Source organism: Sprattus sprattus (genome assembly GCF_963457725.1).
Source record: "Sprattus sprattus genome assembly, chromosome: 2".
Classification (NCBI taxonomy): Eukaryota; Metazoa; Chordata; class Actinopteri; order Clupeiformes; family Clupeidae; genus Sprattus; species Sprattus sprattus.
Window position 1 is genome coordinate 23,607,942 of NC_137921.1, and position 19,428 is coordinate 23,627,369.

Here is a 19,428-nt window from a genome sequence, read left to right on the forward strand (position 1 = left end):
CATGACTCATTCTGTGCCAAAACCTACTGAACAGTTCGGCGGTCATATTTTGTAATGCTTTGCGTTACGTCTAGTTAATAGTCTTTTTCGTGTTATTTACATACATTCACATTTTCAAATTTTGTCTGACTACATGTATTACACAGCGATCACGACTTTCAGTCGTCTGATACCTGTACTAGGCATTTTGTAACTTTATGAGAGAATTCATTCTAATGGTGATCGAGGGAGTCCTTGTCACCCTACAACCACTAGGCCAGGCCTGTTGCCCCACTCCAAGCCGATAGGTGGCGATGAGCTCTCAGAATAGTATTTCCTTACCACCAACGAAAGCTAGACAAAAAGAAGAAGAAGTCGCTGGTGGCCTATACATGAAGCTGGCGACATTATACAGCAATAGAAAGTCCATAATACTCCGTTTCCCTCATATTTCAACGTTTGCCAAAAATCTCACTTATTTACACGAATTAAATAGCACAGGCCTATCTTGATAACTTTAAGGTCTAGTCCACTAGATTGTAGTTCTAGGTAAGAATCTGTTAATGTGATACAAGGTTATATGGAGACACAGTCAGTAAGACAAACAAGTCATATAATGCCTAAGCCTGCATATAATTGACATTTTATGACTTTGTGTGCCTCACTTTAGATTCAGTGGCAAAATAAAATTTGTAATTTTCTTCTAAAAGGATGAGCAGATGCTCTTATATTGGTTTTATGAACACAAATGGACCATTCAGTCCTTTATGCCTGTTAAATAGGCTAGTTGTAGGCCTGTATTCATGTAAGAAATTGTTAGATATGCCCAACAGTGAAGAACCCAGGGAAACCATGAAACACACACAAAAAAGCATGGAAAATGTAATGGGTAATTTCACCGTGTTGGGGGGACTTATATTTTGAAAAATATGACCTTAGAGTCGAAAAGTCAACATTGTCGCTGACTTCACCGAGGTTGTCTGTTGACAACAGCAGGCTCTACTTCAGTCTGTAAATATACCAACCTAAAATAATCCAATGTAGATTTTCTTCTTTAGTGTAACTACAATTTCCGCAACCTTTTGTGATTAACTAATTACGCTTCACCATGGTAAGTGGCGTACCTCATGTAACTTGCTGCATGGCGGCTAAAGGAAATAGGCAGTACTTAGCATAGCTGTCGATCGTTGGCTAGGTTAATGTGGGCTAGTTGAAACTTGAGAACGATTTACTAATCATCTAACGGACATGTTTGATGTAATGTGTATGTATTGACATGTTCATTTGTGAAAAGTACATTATTGGAAAAGAGCACGTCTAAACATTTGGAAACGTCAACTATCAGCGTACTATCGCGAAGATGCTATGTGCATGTTAGCACTATCTGCTAACAAATAGTCAGCAGCTATCAAAATATATACCCTAGTTAAGAAAAATACGTAAGGTAGCTAGCAGCGCCAACGTTAACCATAGAGCTAGCCCTGCATGAACTGACACTTTCAGCGTACTTTTGTGAGCAGTTTTATTTAAAACTTTTGTGGAATTGAAACGTTAGGCCATATAACGTTTCTCACTTCTGATCGCTAATTTAGCTACACGTTGACATTTGATATTTTGGTTTTCTTGCAATTCAACCCAATGGCTCCTGTGCTCGGCTCAAGTCATCAAAGGATTCCAAGGCCAGGAGAAGCGAGTCAAGTACACGCACAGATGAACGAAAGCGGTCAAGGAGTAGTGGTAAGTGTATTTCATGTGGTCTACCACTGTACTCTCCCTTCTTAGCAAAAAGTTGTGTGTTCTGACATGCCACTCAATGTTCGACAGGGGAAGACCACCGTAAGCGGAAACGCAGTCGAAGCAGATCGTCCTCGTCATCCAGTTCGTCCTCATCATCTTCCTCCTCTTCCTCTGATTCATCATCCTCATCGTCGTCTTCTTCCTCATCTCGCTCGTCCTCCCGCAGCAGAAGTAGCAGTTCCAGTAGCAGAGGCAAGTCCCCTAGTAAGTTTTTAAATCGGTTTTTTTTCTTAACATTATTTACTATGTGAGACTAGGTTTTGGTCAGCTCTCTCCAAGAGAAAAAAAAATCACAATGAATAAATAACGATATTCTTACCACGTGATTTATGGGAGACTGGTTGAAACAATAATACTTATGCCAAAATTGTCTTTAATATGTCACGTTGTACACGTAGAAAAATGTCACACAGTTTCTGTAGCCTATCATTTACCCCCTTTGCTGGCGATGAGTGATATTACCTGAAAATAATATCATAATATAGTAAGGTATTTTGTGGCACCAATATCAGTGAGGTGATAAAATTTGAAAATTGATCAAATATAAAAAGTATTTATTGTTACTAATATTTGTAGTATACAGTATACTTGCACAATAAGACATTGCATCAACACAAAAGGAAAACAAGCTTTTCAGTTAAAAAAAGACTTTCAGTTCTTCAACTTTTAAACACCACTAAACTAAGAATGGTGCCATGAGACAAAAGATATATTGTAAGTAATATGCAATTGACCGATCGCGAAACTCCTCCCTAGAACGGCCCTTGTCAAATCATACCTTAGCAACCGCTGCTAAGAGAAGAAGGTCCGACAACTTTGAGGTCTGAGCAGCATGGTTAAACAGTGTGCCTACGGGACTTGTAGGTATGACATGAGGTAGCCTACCCTGAGAGATTAGAGGGATACGTCGTTTTTTTCCCGCTTCCTCAAAGCCCAAAACACGGGCGCAAAGGTGCCAGCTGTGGATTAAACAGTGTCACCCCACACCCAACTCAATACATCGCAAAATGCACATATGTCTGCTCCAAGTAAATTAACTGCTTGCTGCCAGCTAGCTATCGCTAGGTATGATGGCTAACTATCTAGTTGAGAAAAATTCCCCAAACAGTTATGGTTCATGAATACTTGTATTATTACCACTAAAATAACATAACTAGTCTCTCCAACTAAAGTGTTCATGTTAAAAAATGTTAATGTCTAAATGACAAATGTTACTGTCTGTATGAATGCACGCAGAGCTGTCGAAGCTATTGATAGCAAACGCCAGCATTGAACAAAACGATTAACGAACACTTTGTAGTTTGTATTTATGCTTGATACAACATTGAACAGAACTTTTAACGAACACTTTGTATGTATGCTGCTGGCATTCGCAATTGCCAGCTTTGATAACTCAGCGTGCACATTTACAAAATGTTTTACTGACGGTAACATCAACATTGCATTGATGGATAATCACCATCCTAGCTAGCTACATCCAGAGTCTCTCGCCAGAGACGGAATCAATAATAAGAACAATCTTTGGAGGTTATTAGCTAGCTTGAAATATTATATACAGATCTTACCCAGTGGTGAAATAACATGACTAGTCTACAAGGTTGTGCTGGTTGCATTTCAATGAAGAGGTCGTAGGGTTTCTATTTTTCTTTTTTTTATTGAGACCTGTATGCCTTTGCTTCAATTATTGTTGTGTCCACTTCGTTGTTGATCTTAATATTTTGGATATATCCTTCCACTGCATATTGCAGTCCCTTTTGGCTTGATCTGGAGGATACTGCGGAGGTATTACTCCAAAAATCATCACTCATACTGACAGTTATAGCGCTCGTAACCCGTACTTCACATGGCTTTTAGGTGGACAGTTCCGTGAATTGTGTCGGACGTAGCAACAATAACTAGGGGGCGGAGCCCTGGCGATCGGTCAATACAATTTGGTATTGGACACATCATGTTTTAACCACCTATGCTGATTAACCCATCAATATTATCAGAACAATATCTTTGGGTGATATCCAGTGGCGGTTCTAGACGATTTTTACTAGGGGGGCCAAGGAGGGGCCAGGGTTTAACCAGGGGGGCACATAAAAAAAAAATGATATTTAAACTTAAATTACTTTAAAAACATATAAACATGTATAACTTAACTTAACATTGTAAGAATGAGTGCAGGTGCAAGAGAGGTAGGGCCATCAAAAATTAAAATAAAAAATACAGTACAGGGTGCAAATACAGAGCGTCAATTCAACTTTTGACACTGGGCAGGAACCAAAGGAGGACGGGCACTTCTGTGATTGGGCCTGATTTGACAGCAGGGTACTATTCGGCGACGCTCGTTAAGCGGTTTAGCGAGCTAATTTCCAGGCTAAAAAAAGACAACACCACTTTAGCGAGTTCGCGGAAGCAACTTTTTATCAATCTCCATGGTAATTAATCGCTTAGCCTTAGCCTGCTCCAGGGCAGGCTAAGCAAAGTTTAGCTGGCTAAACTTGCCATACCCACGCCAAAAGGAGGGATCCCATTGACAAGGAGTCAGTTTGATTAGCGTAGGAAGAGTTCTTTGCGATCGCCAAGAAGATCCATTTTTCCATAATGATGAGTTCTTGTATGAGCGCTACCGATCCACCCGACAAGGAATAATTAATTTAGAAGACCTTCTCGAGTCATTTATTGCATAGGCTACACCACCGTCAAACATTGAATGTCATCACTTTCTTGCCAGTGGTAGCCTTCATTTTTGTAATGTCGGCGATGCGGAGAACAAAGCACTCATAATTATATGACAGTGGTAGATAGATAGTACAGTTGAGACATACAGTTGATAAACCCGAAATAACTTTCATGTAAACGTTAGTATTCATGTGCAAACTAAAAATCACGTCTCAGGCTGCCTGAGACGTGATTTTTAGTTTGCACATGAATACTAACGTTTTCTTTGATCCCAGGAAATTTGAGCACATAACCCAAATAGATATTGGCTAAAGTTGTTTTACCTACTTTAACTTACATCATTGCAAACGTTTAGTTTTGGAAACGTGTCTAGTGTTTGTGCGGTAGTGAATGGTGGTGGAGGTGGGTGCATGATAAGAAGAGAGAAATAGACACAATTTCTTTTCATTGCTTAAATGTATTGAATCTCTTATTAATATATTCACATTTAGCAGACGGTTTTATTCAAAGCGATTTAAAACTACAATTCTTACGAGGGTGAGGGGAGTCGAACCAGTGATCTCTTGTATGCAAGTCAGACGCTTAACCCGCTGCACCATAGTACCATATCGTTTAGGGAGAAGATGTCACGTACTATAACTCTTATAGACAGTTTCTTTTATTGCTGTGGTAGCCACGGGAGTGTTGAATTTTGACATGATTATGGTCTTGAATTCTTCATAACGCGTTCATGATCATATCCTGCGTTATCGGAGAAAAAAAATAGTCTTTTTCTTTGAGTTTAGACCATTATACCTTTCAAAAAAATCATGGTTTTGGGGATCGACCTTTCTTGCCTTTTGAAGCAAGACGTGCACGCGCAATTTAGCTGACGAGATAAATTAACTTGAGGTTAAAATAAATTAGCGCCCGTCGCCAGACCGGTTTGGCCTGTTCTCATTTAGCGAGCTAGTTAATCTCCAGTTGCGAGCTAAATTAATTATCTTAGCTTCAGTCGTACGCCGAACAGGGCCCAGGAGAGTCTCATATTCACAACAACCGTTGACCAAAGCTAGCTATGGGGAAGACTGCATTTTAATGACGAACCGAAGTAACGGTACCCATTAAACCTGTTTTTGTTAAATAGCCTACTTGTGGTGATTGTGGCATTTGACCCACGTTCACATTATTAATTCCAGGGAAAAGAGTCAGTTTTCATGTCAGTAGATGTTATCTGCCCCTCATGTTATTAAATGTTATTGTTTAGCTGTAGCTAGTCTATTGCTGATCTAAGATTACTGCGCTAGCAAGAAGCCTTGCTAACTGTTGTATCTAGCAGTGATGAAAGCAGTGTAAACACCCTGATCATGGGATACATTAAATTAAAACATTGAAGTCAACTTTGAAAACTTAGCAGCTAGGAGCTCGATATGTTACCTACTGGCAGATAACAGCGACTGTCACGAGAACTGACTCTTTTTTTTTATCCTGGAATTAATAAAGTGATCATGAAAGACTGTATGACCCACATGAAGTCTTGTCGTCGTGAAATCAAATTCGTTCAGTTCTTCTATGACAATTTGTATACATAACTGGTAAAGTCAACAGGCATATGATATTTCCATCATTTGGTTCTTGAAAAAAACGCTTAGGTTATTTTTCCTTCTTCTCTGCCTTCATGTGGCAGAAAAATCACCAGCTCAACCGGTAGACAGTTGTATATTCATCACTATGGTTATCACTACAGCCACAGGCAGACTACCAGCTCCTCTCAAGAACCAGCGATGGTAACTACAGTGATTGGGTGCGCCGCTTTAATTGACCCGTGTAGAACGTTGAGTCGCATTAGTACCGCTTTTGGCGCTCAGGTGTAAAATCAAAATAAATTCATTTAAAATAAAAAATTGGTCAGCACGGGGTGGCCGCAGGGGTGGCCAGGCACATGTCTACGGGGGCACGGGCCACCCCAGTCCTCCGTGTAGAACCGCCACTGGTGATATCTAAAAAGTTACTACTACAAAATAATGAACTCCGTTAACACAAAGTTCATATACGTTTCGTGTTAAACCATGCAATAGACATGTCAGGCAGGTAATCTGTGTATGTGAATTGGACGATGTTAGAATATATAGTTGTCAAAGAGCTTTTAGTGAGTTGATGCAAGCTTGATACATTTTGTAAACTTAGTAAAGTGTTGTCATGGTAACTGTAGCCTACTAAAACTGATCATAAGGTTCAGTACTCCAGCTAACAATCCCAATTGTAGAGACATTGGTGCAGTTGTCTCTATGTAAAATGCTAATTTATTGTCTTATTGTGCTTTTGTTGGTAATGTATCTGTTTGTTTGTATTTTGTAATTTATTCTACATGATCTATTTGATCTGGGCCCCGATTCTGTAATAAAGGTTTGATTGATTGATCGTAGTAGACCCAAACGTTAAAGGCACTCAGTGCAACTTTCGAGGCTTAAAAATAAACATTCAATTTCTAGTCTTTTTTACACGAAGTAAGTTTCAATAACTCCATACCATTACATATCGACATTCAAGGAGCAAAGATGAGACGTCGTTGTGTGGTGAGAACTGATAGAAAATCGATAACGACAACAATCGCCTCCATTTTCTTTATTTTTTGTAACCTACAATCAGTGTTGGGAAGGATACTTTCAAAACGTATTCCGTTACAGAATACAGAATACATGCCCAAAAATGTAATCTGTAACGTATTCCGATACATTAACTAATCTGAGTATTGTATTCTGAATACTTGAAATACTTCCACATTTAATTGCATTTTATAAGTGTAGGAATGCGGCCATCAAATCCTGCTTACTAAACAGGCCTATTCTGGTGTGTTCTACTGTTCCAACTGGCTGAATGTGTTGGGCCCAAGTCTCCCTAAAAGTGCAATTTTATTGTACTGTAATTATAATTTGCTGTAGAGGAACAAAGACTTTAAGACCATGTTAACGCAAAAGAGGTTTTACTTGGTTAAAGTAGCCACAATTTTCCCTTTACAGTTTCTTTATTCTTTATTTTCTCAGCTGTGAAAAATGACACACTAAAAACTGTCCATCAAAACAAAACGTAAGCTCAAACTGAATGAGATGATGGCAAAGAATATCATTTTTTTTAAACTATGCAATCATATATCATTTTGCCCACATGAAACAATGTTAAACTCAAAAAACAATATTACTTCTTGGTAATATAACAACAAAGGCTAGCAGCAAAAATAACATATTTGACCCACCTAGCCTACTCTACATGTCAACACACCCCAGTAAAGTGCGGTTGTATCTCAGCAGGAGAGCCTGCTCAAAGTTCTTATCTGTCATTTTGTTGCGATGTGGAGTGAAAATAAGCCGTTGAAAGACTGTGATTAGCCCTGTTTGACATGCTAGCTAACGTTAGCTAAAATTAGCCTGTGTTTGCTTAAACTGAGGTTAGATTTTTGAAGAAGCATCTTAAAGTAAGTTTATTTTGAATTAGCCAAGGGAAGCTGTAGTTTTACTGGTCACCGGGGCTAGTAAATCAGCCAATAGGAGAATGTAAAGCCAGGCGCACATCTGGCTGATACATCCATAGACATATAGAATTAATTCTATATGTCTATGGATACAACTATTTTATAGCAAGATGACCAGTTAGACTAGCAGATGACTACCCTGGGCGAATAAAAAAAATAAACTTACTTTTAGATGCTTTTTCAAGTTGGAGGTGGAGTCTTTCAAAGCCGAAAGGAGGTTGCAGTTATATTCCGTCCTCCCTTCTCTTGCTTTAACATGAAATGCTTATTACATTTCCAGGATAGAAACGCATTCCTGCCTCTCTTGTGCCAGCTCTGGCATCTGCTCCTCTTCAGACTCCATTAGCAGACTAATCAAGCAAATAACATTTTCATTCGTTTTCATGTTGGGGCTTCTGAGAAATGCATAAAGTTGCCTTATTTTATTTAGAGAGTGAATACACTCGTGAAATAGAGAAGTACCGTCATGTATTCCATTGATTTCAACAATGTAACTGTATTCTGAATACCATCGATTTAAATTGTAACTGTAACGGAATACAGTTACTCGTAATTTGTATTCTAAATACGTAACGCTGGTACATGTATTCCGTTACTCCCCAACACTGCCTACAATAAATAAAGCAGGATTCTGTCAATGGAAAAATGGCCTCTCCCCACCAGCGATTGTTGTTGTTTACGATTTTCTATCAGTTCTCAGCACACAACGACGTCTCATCTTTGCTCCTTGAATGTCGATATGTAATGGTATGGAGTTATTGAAACTTACTACGTGTAAAAAAGAAATTGAATGTTTATTTTTCATTGAATGTTTATATAAAGTTGCACTGGGTGCCTTTAACTAAATAAACTCACTGTAGCTCACCTTAGCATGTGTTGCTCGACAGAATTTTGTGTTGCGTTAATTTTCAGGCATCTGTCGAACATTCGATGGCCGGGGAAATGGTAGACTAGACTTGTGTCTTCTTTTTTTGGGGTATGAAGAAAGATGAGATGGGTGACCTGCTGCATAGCCTAGCCTATGCTACCTCTGAGCACCAATTGCACCAATTGTCCATAGATGAAATGTCAGTTTTATGGTTATCAATTGCATGTCCTTGTTTGGAGGGAATCTGTGTTGCCCAACCCTTTTCTTAAGGGTGTCTCATTTGATTGGTTTGCTTAATTGACTAATTAAGCACCCAAATATGTTTCTCCGAATCTGTTACCTACTTGACTTCACCAATGCAGCTGGGGGTTCACTTACAATTGCACATACACTAATTCCATGTTTCATGTAGTTTTTTGGCTACTCACACAACTCCCTCCAAACAAATACACGCAATTGATAAACATAAAACTGACATTTCATCTATGGAAAATTGGTGATGAAAAATTTGAAAAATCATGCTAGAACAATAGAAAACTCTTAACTGCTCAAGGGGTTCACATACTTTTTAAGTTGCACTGTATATCTTACACGGTAATACTAGCTGAAAACAAACATCAATGTAAGGTTTTACGACACTGCACCATAAGTGCATCCTTGTGTGTCTTTTTATCAGGCAAGTCACCAGAGATTTTGAGTTGCTGTTTTGCACAATTGGAGAAGCGCTTATGTTTAACCCTGTCACATTATGACGTTAGTGTATCAGTGGGCTGAAGTAAATATGTTCTTCTAGGAGACAGTCACCATTGGCTACTGACGGGGAAATAAATGGCTGCAAAACATTTTTTAATTGTAGTCTCTATTTGGGTTAAAGGGTTTGTAGCGAAGCCATTTGGACTCAAACGGATGGGTCCTTAATTATGAAGACCTTTCTGTGAATACAAGTGAAATAGGCATTATCTTTCATAAGAAAACACAATGTGATTAATGTAATTTTCAAACCAATGAATGGGCACCGTAAATAACTCTAAATTATTTGTTTTTACTAATAGTGAATTGAAGAGGATTGAAAGCATAAATCTCATTGCTTATAATTGTGTGTGATTGCTCCTCCCTTTTAGATTCTCACAGCAAGTCAGGGAAGGCTCCAAAGAAGAGTAAAAAGGAGAAGCTCAATAAAAAGGTAACTATCAGCATGCAACTTCATCTCTGTCTCTACTTTCTGTACACTACATTACAATCAGTTTAAAGAGCCTGAATGCTATTCAAGGGATGTTGTGTTGTTTAGAATTAAGCCCTAGCTTGTTCAGTAGATTTGTCAGAAATGATGAATGTGTTCTGTTTTCTACGTAGAAGGGAAAGAAGGAGAAAAAGAACAAACGGAAAAAAGACAAGAAATCAAAAGGAGAGGAGGAACCTTCTGGACCTGTGCAGATCTCAAAGGTTTGTTACCCTAGAACCCTATGTTTTATGAAGAACAGGGGCCGTATTCACAAAGCCTTTTATCTTACCACTAGGAGTGCTCCTAACTCGCGCTAAAACCTTTTACGTAGGAGTAATTTCTTAAAAGTGATTCACAACGGCTCTGAGACCTACTCATACTAAGGATAATACCAACTTCAAATTAAGTCATATTAAATAGTTATGGACAGTGCAGTTAGCAGAATGCACGCGCATGATGACACGCTTGTGCATCCAACGGGAATTACACTTTGCACGATAAGATAAATAGAAAGCGATCAATATATAATATGGCAATTGCATGTCATCAAGGCAGTAATAATTAAAGCACCCAGCAAACTGTTAGGCTATTATATTTCCAGCCCTTGACCACTTCAAATATCAGCACATACGGCCCTTCAAGCCCTCCAATCTTAATTGACCAAAGCGAAACGAACGTGAACCGTAGCCTAGGCGAAAGCCTACTGGTCCCAGGACCAATAGCCACTGTCACCCCAGCGGCATCCAGCTGGTAAGTTCTCAAAAACCTGCGACCGCTCTCCGTTGAAATGCACGAGTCATCGGTACATCCAGGCCACGGTGGACGAATTATTGTAATGTGTGTCCCGTCACTGGACATTCCTGCGATCGCCATGGAATTTACTTTGATATTGTGTAATAGGCGATTGTCCAAAAGCAACTGGATAAACTGTTGGATGATGTGGGGTCTACAGTGCGTTGATAGTTTGATGAATTAAACGGCTGACTGATGATTCCCAGTGTCGTCATTTGCGTTTTCCGCGAAGCCAAATAGGCTATCTTTATGTTTCCAAACATTTCACTTCGGGACACATCGTTGTTTAAAGGCGTCATTGCATCCTGCGCTAATTCTACGACAATATTAATACCTTCACGGTTTAAGCAATGTCTTTTATCAATTCCAAGTCGGCTGCAGCCATCTTACGATTTTTTGTGAATAGGTCTTAGTGACTTAGGAGTCCTCATGAGGAGTTTTAAGCTGTCCTAGACTTAGGTGCTACTTTTAGGGATAAAATATTTTGTGAATTGCTCTTAGTAAAAAAAATGAGGAGTCCTACATTTAAGACTGACACGCCCATTATTTTTAGGAGTTTCTCCTAAATTCGCCACTTATGACCTACTTTTAGCCCTAAGATTCTTTGTGAATACGGCCCCAGATACGCAACTTTTATGAATGCATGTGTGCAAGGAGTTTCCTTTCATTTAAACCCAGGAAGTACTACGCTGCAGACTTTGTCTGAGTCACTTGCTCTTTGTTTCCGAAAAGCCTATGATGTGTTGAATCTGTTGATGTCCTGATTTATCCAAGGCTGTTTCCCTTCTAGTACCTGAAAGACAAAAAGAAGGGCAAGTTCAGCATGATCTCAGGGAGGAAGATCAAAATGAAAATGAAGAAGACAAAGAAAGACAAGCAGGTATTCATCCTCTCTGATTACCTTTAAGGTGTAAAGCTTGTACTGTGTAACTTCTGGTCATATTTAATTGCTGCTCGACAGTCACCACTGTATCTGTTCATACTTTTCCCCCAACAGAGGGACAAAAATCGTGCAGAGCTGCTTGAGTTTCTCAATTCCACATTATAACACAGACGAAGCTGTGGGCTTCACTCCCAGAATTCTTCCCTACATGTCTGTGGGCAGGATCCTCCTCTTGTGGCCAGTCACAAAAATACTCAGGGAAAGGCCAGCGTTCCATTGGCGTTCTGTGTGTGATTAGTGAAAAGGTCACAAAAAGCAGTGGAGTATTGGATGCCCGTGTCCACCATGTGTGTTGGGGACATGGCAGCTGAAGTGCTGTGAACTATCTCTCTCAATTAAACGTCAGAACACAAATCTTGTGTATTAGACTTGTCAGGGTATAAAACATGCATCCTATTGATTGGGAGTTCCCCAAAAGTCATATGCAACAGTTGGCTGTTTAAAATGAAAAGCTTTTTGTTAGTCCGTTTTTACTATTGCTTTAGATGATGACACCCTTCCTGTATGTGTAATAGGATTCTATATTTTTATTTGAAAACCTTTCCGATTGTGGATTCTGGACTGTTTTCAAACTGCATTGTGAAACTAGGCTTCCCGGTTCTGCAGATGTGAAATATTTGAGGTCTACACACCACACTGTCCTTAGGACCATACAAGTTGACTGTGGACTTCAAGCACCCTGTTCAAAATGGTTGTGTAAATGTCTGACAGTACAATAAATCATCTTCCACATTGAGTGTACAATTATTTTATTTATTTACAGTACATTGTGTGTGTGACTACTGATAATGCAGGACCCTGGAGCATTAAGACCCCAACGAGCACAGTTTAAATCACTCATTACCTGCCAGCAAAATTTAAGTAGCTGTACTGTCTTTAAATGTCATTTCAGTACCTTTAGGAACAATGCAATCTTGTTCTGGGGGCAAATGCATGGTTTGTCCAAGTTCACATTTTATTTTCAATTGTTAAGTTTCTTTAAAACAACTGTAGAACTATCTCCAGAGGAGGCAAGTGGGTATGATTAAAGAACAAATAATGTCCCAGACACTTCAAATATCACATGAGTGCAGGAAAAGCAAACACATAGATGTGCAACAAAAAACAAGCACAGCATATTTTACATATATATATATATTGCAAGTAGGCAGGCAATGATTAGTACAAAGTTTAAGGTTTCTTCCAATCTGAAAAAGACACAGCCATTATAAATACCAACATAACATTAAATTGACCCTTATATTGACACTTTTTTTAGTGGATGCTTTTGTCCAAAGTGTTACCTTTTAATGATTACAAATTGCACTATGCATGTCCCCAAGAATGAGATGACCTTGAAGTAGTTAGCACCTTGGAACATGAGCTACAGGAACATTTTCTGCTGTGAAAACATCATTTATCTAACACCTGAGATTGAAACTCGCTGGTCAGGTCAGGAGGTCTATAACTTCACCACAGTAAATTGCCTCTGACACCTGGCTTTCACACATTGCACAGTTCTGTCAGTTGGCTGAGACACTGTGGTCAATGGTGGATCTTGACTTCAACAACATAACAGATGGACACCTTGATTTGCATCCTGTACCAACAATGGGTTCAAGCAATGCAAAGTAATATTGAGATTTTTAATTCCTACTCATTGATTTCAGACTGTCAAAAAACCTGTATTACTTTATATTCTCTTGAAAAGTTGGAGGCTACATTTATCATAGCTCTCCAACATGACTATTGTACAGGAGATGCGTTAATTGCTAGGGCTAGACTTATGTATTGGATTGGTGGTTGTGATACTGACACAAAAATAAAAAAGGGGCGAGGTACTAAAATTCCTTATTGCTCGCTGTACCCACACATTTCAAGTCGGAACCACAAGTTGAGATTTCAAACATTCACATTTCCATACCTAAGTACTTCCATACTTCAATTCCAGTTTCATCTGAAATACTCAGTCATACGCTATCTCCCCCCACTCTCCCTCTCTTCCCACCTTACTTCTATCACCCGACATGACCATTTATGCCCTGGTGCCTGAAATCAGGCATGCTGCAGACGCGAGGGGTCCTTCCGGATCCCCCTGCCCGCATCCCTGGCACTGCTGCGAGCCCGCTCTCCACATCCTTGGACACAGTCTTAACCTCTGGCTCGTAGGCTTCGCCGAGGCCTCCATTTGCAGTCGAGGTGAGACGTGTGGTGCTCCCAAACGGGTTGATGCGGACGCGGCTGCGGAAGTTGATCAGGGACATGCTGACAGCACGCCGGTTGCTCCACTGGTCCGAGAGGCGCTGTGCCTCCACCTCCTCGCGGATGCGCTCCAGCGACTCCAGCAGCACCGAGCGGAACAGGCCCGACACCTCCTGGACCTCTGGCTCGTTCTCCTCCAGAATCTGACGGAACCTGATGGAAGGGGTAGGGTTAGAGAGAATAGGGAAAGAGAGGGAGAAGAAGATGAAAGATAAAGAAGAGACTTAATAAAAGTGGATAAGGACAAGTCTGGTTTTGGTTGGGAATGAGGAAACTGGTTTAAGGTGCCAAGGATAAGAGTAAAGGTTCCTGATACCCAATTTCAGATAATTGACTATAACTCCTGAACAGTGCTTTGCTCGATTTCAATATCATTGCAGGTCACCTGTTCCAACAGCAAATAAAAACTGGTTTACTTTATAATTGAACTACTCTATGCTGGAATTAAGCAATCAGTGCTGGTCCAGGGGATGAATAAGTGCTACTAGACACTTTTCCCCATCAGCTGCAGGAAAAATTCACACAGGCTTTGGCCTTTTCAGACTCACAGGCCTATCACGCACAACCTGTAGACTTTGAAGTTCTCAGCTGATGTGCTTTTAAAAGGAGAGCTCACTGCAGGGTTACAAATATTTGAAAAAAGACATTTAATCTGTCATGCCGTTAGTACCATTGAGCCCCTGCATCATACCACTCAAAACACACTCTTGTCTCCAATGGAGATTTTCATTAGCGACAGAAACAGACATAAGCTGGGTCCCTATCCATCTCTTTTGCATATTTTAAGAGCATTCACAAAAATTCTGTGAAAGGAAATACAAGTCTGCATGTTTTCTATGTGGATCGCTGTGTTATGCAAATTAGCAATGGACACCTCTTATCAAGGGAGTGATTGTGAACAGCTGTGGGTTCAAACCGGAAACCCGTGATAAAATCACATACAAATGTTACCGTCAATCCATCATCACATTTTCACCTATGCAAATTTGGAGTTAATCCCCCCTTCCAGGGAATACATTTCTTATTTGCCTTTTCACTCACACTAAATGATCAAAGTTCACATTAAGAAGTTGGATGGAAACCCAGCTATAGAGAACCTTCAGCGGCCTTCCACATCTAAGCTTTGGTTCTTCAGCCAGTCCTACTCTTCTCTGACAGCCATTCACAACTCCACAAACAACCATAGAGCAACAGCAGCTGATCAGCGCTCAACGTCTATCTGTTTGTTCTCTCAGCCCACTGACGTCATGAGAGGATGCTCTCAAGCTCTTGTCTAATCAGGGGAGCAGGAGAATAATGACAGTGCCTGAGGCAATCTGGTGGAGGAGACTGGAGAACAGCGCAGTGGGGAAATGGTCATCTCAGCCCAAGCCACTTCTTCCCTCTTCTCCCCCAGGCGTGGGGTTACAAGCAGAATTAAAAAGAGCAGGTCCAGAAAGGCTCTTGTTTTAATCCCAGCTGGTGATCCAGGCATTTTCTTTCTCTCTTTTTCTCTCTGCGCATCTTCATTCAACCTGACCTCCCTTCCTTCTACTTGCAAGGCATCTGAATAGAGGTATTCAGCTCTCAGAAAGAAGACATGTTAAGGTAACAGGCAAAGCTCAAACAGGGCTGTTTTTTTATCTTGCATGATGGTCCAGGACATTCATATCTGGTCCTATTACTTTTTTTTCTCTGGAAGAGCTCTTGTTCTCATTTTGAATGTGTCCCAGGTTAAGTAAATTACTGTGCTGACTTTTCGCCAGCACTTCAATTCAGATGTTTTGATGATTTTAATGGTCAACGTGGTCTTCCTCGTTATCATTTATTAAATTCATGCCAACTTCTTACTGCCATTGTTAGATTCAAGACCAGCAGTTTACATTCATAATAAGGAAATGTTGTGAAAGACAAAAAAAAACTAGCATAACACAATCTGATAACAGTGCACGTGATATCTAAAGTTACTGGTTGTTGCTGTTCCACCACCCCTTATTGCATATATTCCACTGCCAAGTGCCTAATCTGATAAGATTGCTCTCCAATGTCTAAGGGTGATATACCTGGGACACAGGTTTGGCTCCCTGAGGTTTTAAATGAGATTGTTTTAATTAGAGCTCAGCCCACTAGAGTCTGCGGGGAGAGTGCCAACCCTGGACTTTTATTAAATTAGTTCAGAAGGCCTCCCAGAAACCCCAATCACCCAGGATTTGCATTAGGCACCTTGCCTTTAGCCCAAATGTATAGCACTTTTATTGGTATCAGCATTGGTATTACTAGCCTGACGATGTCATACTCATAATTCTAGTCAGAATATGAGTCTGATACTGATTGGGCTGTGATTATGGTGCGTGTTTCAACCAAACCAGGGAAAAAAATGCCTCTTCGCTCAATTGGATATACCTAGAACCATTCAGAGCAACGTAGTATGACCTTAACGTAGACCATCCGGGCCAGCTGATACATTCAACTTTTACCGGATCCCGTAGGAAGGATGGCGAAAACATCTTTTCGATCGACAAATGCCTTGATCGCGTTTCTCTGTTCCTCTTTCAAAATGAATGCGCTGTCAATGTCTTCTAAAACAGACTCAAATCTCCACATTTCAGGTCTCCAGCGGCATCCATGTCTGTTGAAAACAAATTCAACCATCGCGTTACAGTTGATCATCTGACCATCAGCGTATAAAGCCCGCCCTGACAATTTGATTGGTCAGATCAGCACCAGATCTGGCATAATTTCTCCCCAACGGAGCAATGCCAGACCGAACTTCCAGACATCAAACGTTGTGGGCGGGGCTAAATTCGGTCTGGTATCCAGGCTATGGTATTACAGAAATCTCTGGACAACCTTCCAAATATCAATGGCCAAAGGTAATGGCCTGTTCCGTCAAAAGGTAGCTTCTAACAAAAACTTCGATGATGATGCTATGACAGGGCAGTGTGGAATCTCTGTCCGTTTCAGAGCTTGTTTAAATAGTACCTATACAATCTCTTTATGAAGCTGCTTCTTCATGAAAGAGAGGTTCAACAGAATAAAACATCATCTAAAAAGCAGCTCACACAACTCGCTGTATCACCTGACAGAGGAGTTGATCTAGTTGTCAGTTGTTTAAAAGGCAATGGGTTGTCTGAGAAATAACCACGCACCTTTTTACTGTACTTTAATGGATTACCTGCGTAAGAAGAACCTGAGGGTACTGCTTATTTGGGGCCGTATTCACAAAGAATCTTAGGGCTAAAAGTAGGTCATAAGTGGCGAATTTAGGAGAAACTCCTAAAAATAATGGGCGTGTCAGTCTTAAATGTAGGACTCCTAATTTTTTTTACTAAGAGCAATTCACAAAATATTTTATCCCTAAAAGTAGCACCTAAGTCTAGGACAGCTTAAAACTCCTCATGAGGACTCCTAAGTCACTAAGACCTATTCACAAAAAATCGTAAGATGGCTGCAGCCGACTTGGAATTGATAAAAGACATTGCTTAAACCGTGAAGGTATTAATATTGTCGTAGAATTAGCGCGGGATGCAATGACGCCTTTAAACAACGATGTGTCCCGAAGTGAAATGTTTGGAAACATAAATATAGCCTATTTGGCTTCGCGGAAAACGCAAATGACGACACTGGGAATCAGTCAGCCGTTTAATTCATCAAACTATCAACGCACTGTAGACCCCACATCATCCAACAGTTTATCCAGTTGCCTTTGCCCTTTGGACAATCGCCAATTACACAAGATCAAAGTAAATTCCATGGCGATCGCAGGAATGTCCACACATTACAATAATTGCCCCATCAAAAGATGAGGACGTTTTCGACTCGTGCATTTCAACGGAGAGCGGTCTGCAGCAGTTTTTTTAAGAACTTACCAGCTGGATGCCGCTGGGGTGACGGTGGCTATTGGTCCTGGGACCAGTAGGCTTTCGCTATACGTTTCACGTTCGTTTCGCTTGAAGGGCCGTGTGTGCTGATATTTGAAGTTGTCAAGGGCTGGAAATATAATAGCCTTACAGTTTGCTGGGTGCTTTAGTTATTACTGCCTTGATTACATGCAATTGCCATATTTTATATTGATCGTTTTTTATTTCTCTTAACGTGCAAAGTGTCATTCCCGTTGGATGCACAAACTTGTCATCATGCGTGTGCATTCTGCTAACTGCACTGTCCATAACTATTTAATATGACTTAATGTGAAGCCTAGGTTATTCTCTTATTTTCAGTTGATATAGTGGGATTGTTAGAGGGACGTCACGAATGAGTTTTTAATGAGAGAGCCTGTCAACAACCAATCACCGTCCTCACCCCTTCTAAACTCGTGCATGAGAGTCGACGTCATCCATAGCAACGGTGGTTTTATCTTAAGCTTAGGAGTTGGTATTATCCTTAGTATGAGTAGGTCTCAGAGCCGTTGTGAATCACTTTTAAGAAATTACTCCTACGTAAAAGGTTTTAGCGCGAGTTAGGAGTACTCCTAGTGGTAAGATAAAAGGCTTTGTGAATACGGCCCCTGGTCTTTTGCCTTACCTGAGGATGTCATACACCTGTCTTTGTGCCTCACCTGTATGTAACTCTGGATGGATCAGTATCATTCTCACCTGAGGATAATTCTCACCAGATTATACGGTTCCTGTACCTGTCTGAAATTGTCCCAAGTACATAGGTGAGTATGATTATCAGCTACTTGAGTAAAACTTATCCATGCACCTCAACTGAGCATATTTACCTGCCTGTGGACTTCCTCTTAAAGAGTGAAGTTCTCTTTGTCAGTCTTTTCTGTTAAGTGGTTTATGACCGTTAAAGTTAGATATAAATGCAAAACTAAATAAAACTGAACTCACCTGAGTATGACAGCGCCACAGTGAGCTGGAGGCACCTTGGAGCAGAGGTCCTCGAGGCCAAGCCTCTCGCCGGGGCTGACGTCGAAGCCGGTGCGTGGCGTGCTGACCAGCCAACTGTAGTCAACCCCGGTCTTGAGGCGGCGGTACTCGCTGTCACGCTCGCGCTGCAGCCGCTCAGCCTCCTTCAGCTGCCAGCTGAGCTCCAGCATCAGAGTGTCCAACACCACTTGAGAGGGCTCCCGTCGTTGGCTCCGGTACTGCGGCTCAGTCCCCCAGCCAAACCACGACGCCATTGGCCCAGACGGACACACAGACGCAGACAGGAAGGGTGGGGGTGAACTTCTGTGTGACTAGGCGCCTGTGGGTCAATGGGTGGTTCTACGTCACGCAACCTATGACTTAACACCTAGTACTTTAGAGAAAGAGAGAAAAAACAGGGTCAGTGTGGTTTCTTTCAACAATAAACATTTTCAAATGATAAAGTGACAGATCTCTTTGAAGATCTATTTTTGTAAGAAATGTCAGAGAGAGACAGACAGACAGAGATACGATAGGCTGGGCAGAAATAAAAGGTTACTGATATAGCTTATTAAC

General features: G+C 40.7%; 2 protein-coding genes across 3 annotated transcripts; one reads left to right on the top strand and one right to left on the bottom strand.

The window, feature by feature from the left end:
- The first annotated feature begins 950 nt into the window (after positions 1–950).
- Positions 951–12,506, top strand: LOC308360114 (uncharacterized protein). 2 transcript variants are annotated; one of them, XM_080831877.1, is made up of 7 exons: positions 951–1,090; positions 1,641–1,716; positions 1,804–1,980; positions 9,941–10,002; positions 10,173–10,262; positions 11,624–11,713; positions 11,831–12,506. In XM_080831877.1, the coding sequence occupies exons 1-7, from the start codon at positions 1,088–1,090 to the stop codon at positions 11,879–11,881; spliced, it is 549 nt and encodes a 182-aa protein (XP_080688003.1). In that variant the 5' UTR covers positions 951–1,087; the 3' UTR covers positions 11,882–12,506. The 2 variants fall into 2 exon arrangements, with proteins under 2 accessions (XP_080688003.1, XP_080688004.1); XM_080831878.1 differs by having other exon boundaries at positions 1,804–1,968.
- A 1,267-nt stretch (positions 12,507–13,773) lies between these two features.
- rd3 (retinal degeneration 3, GUCY2D regulator) lies at positions 13,774–19,127 on the bottom strand (the record flags this gene model as incomplete). Its single annotated transcript, XM_080831861.1, has 2 exons — positions 13,774–14,170; positions 18,835–19,127. The coding sequence occupies 2 exons, from the start codon at positions 19,125–19,127 to the stop codon at positions 13,774–13,776; spliced, it is 690 nt and encodes a 229-aa protein (XP_080687987.1).
- Between the last annotated feature and the right edge of the window lie 301 nt (positions 19,128–19,428).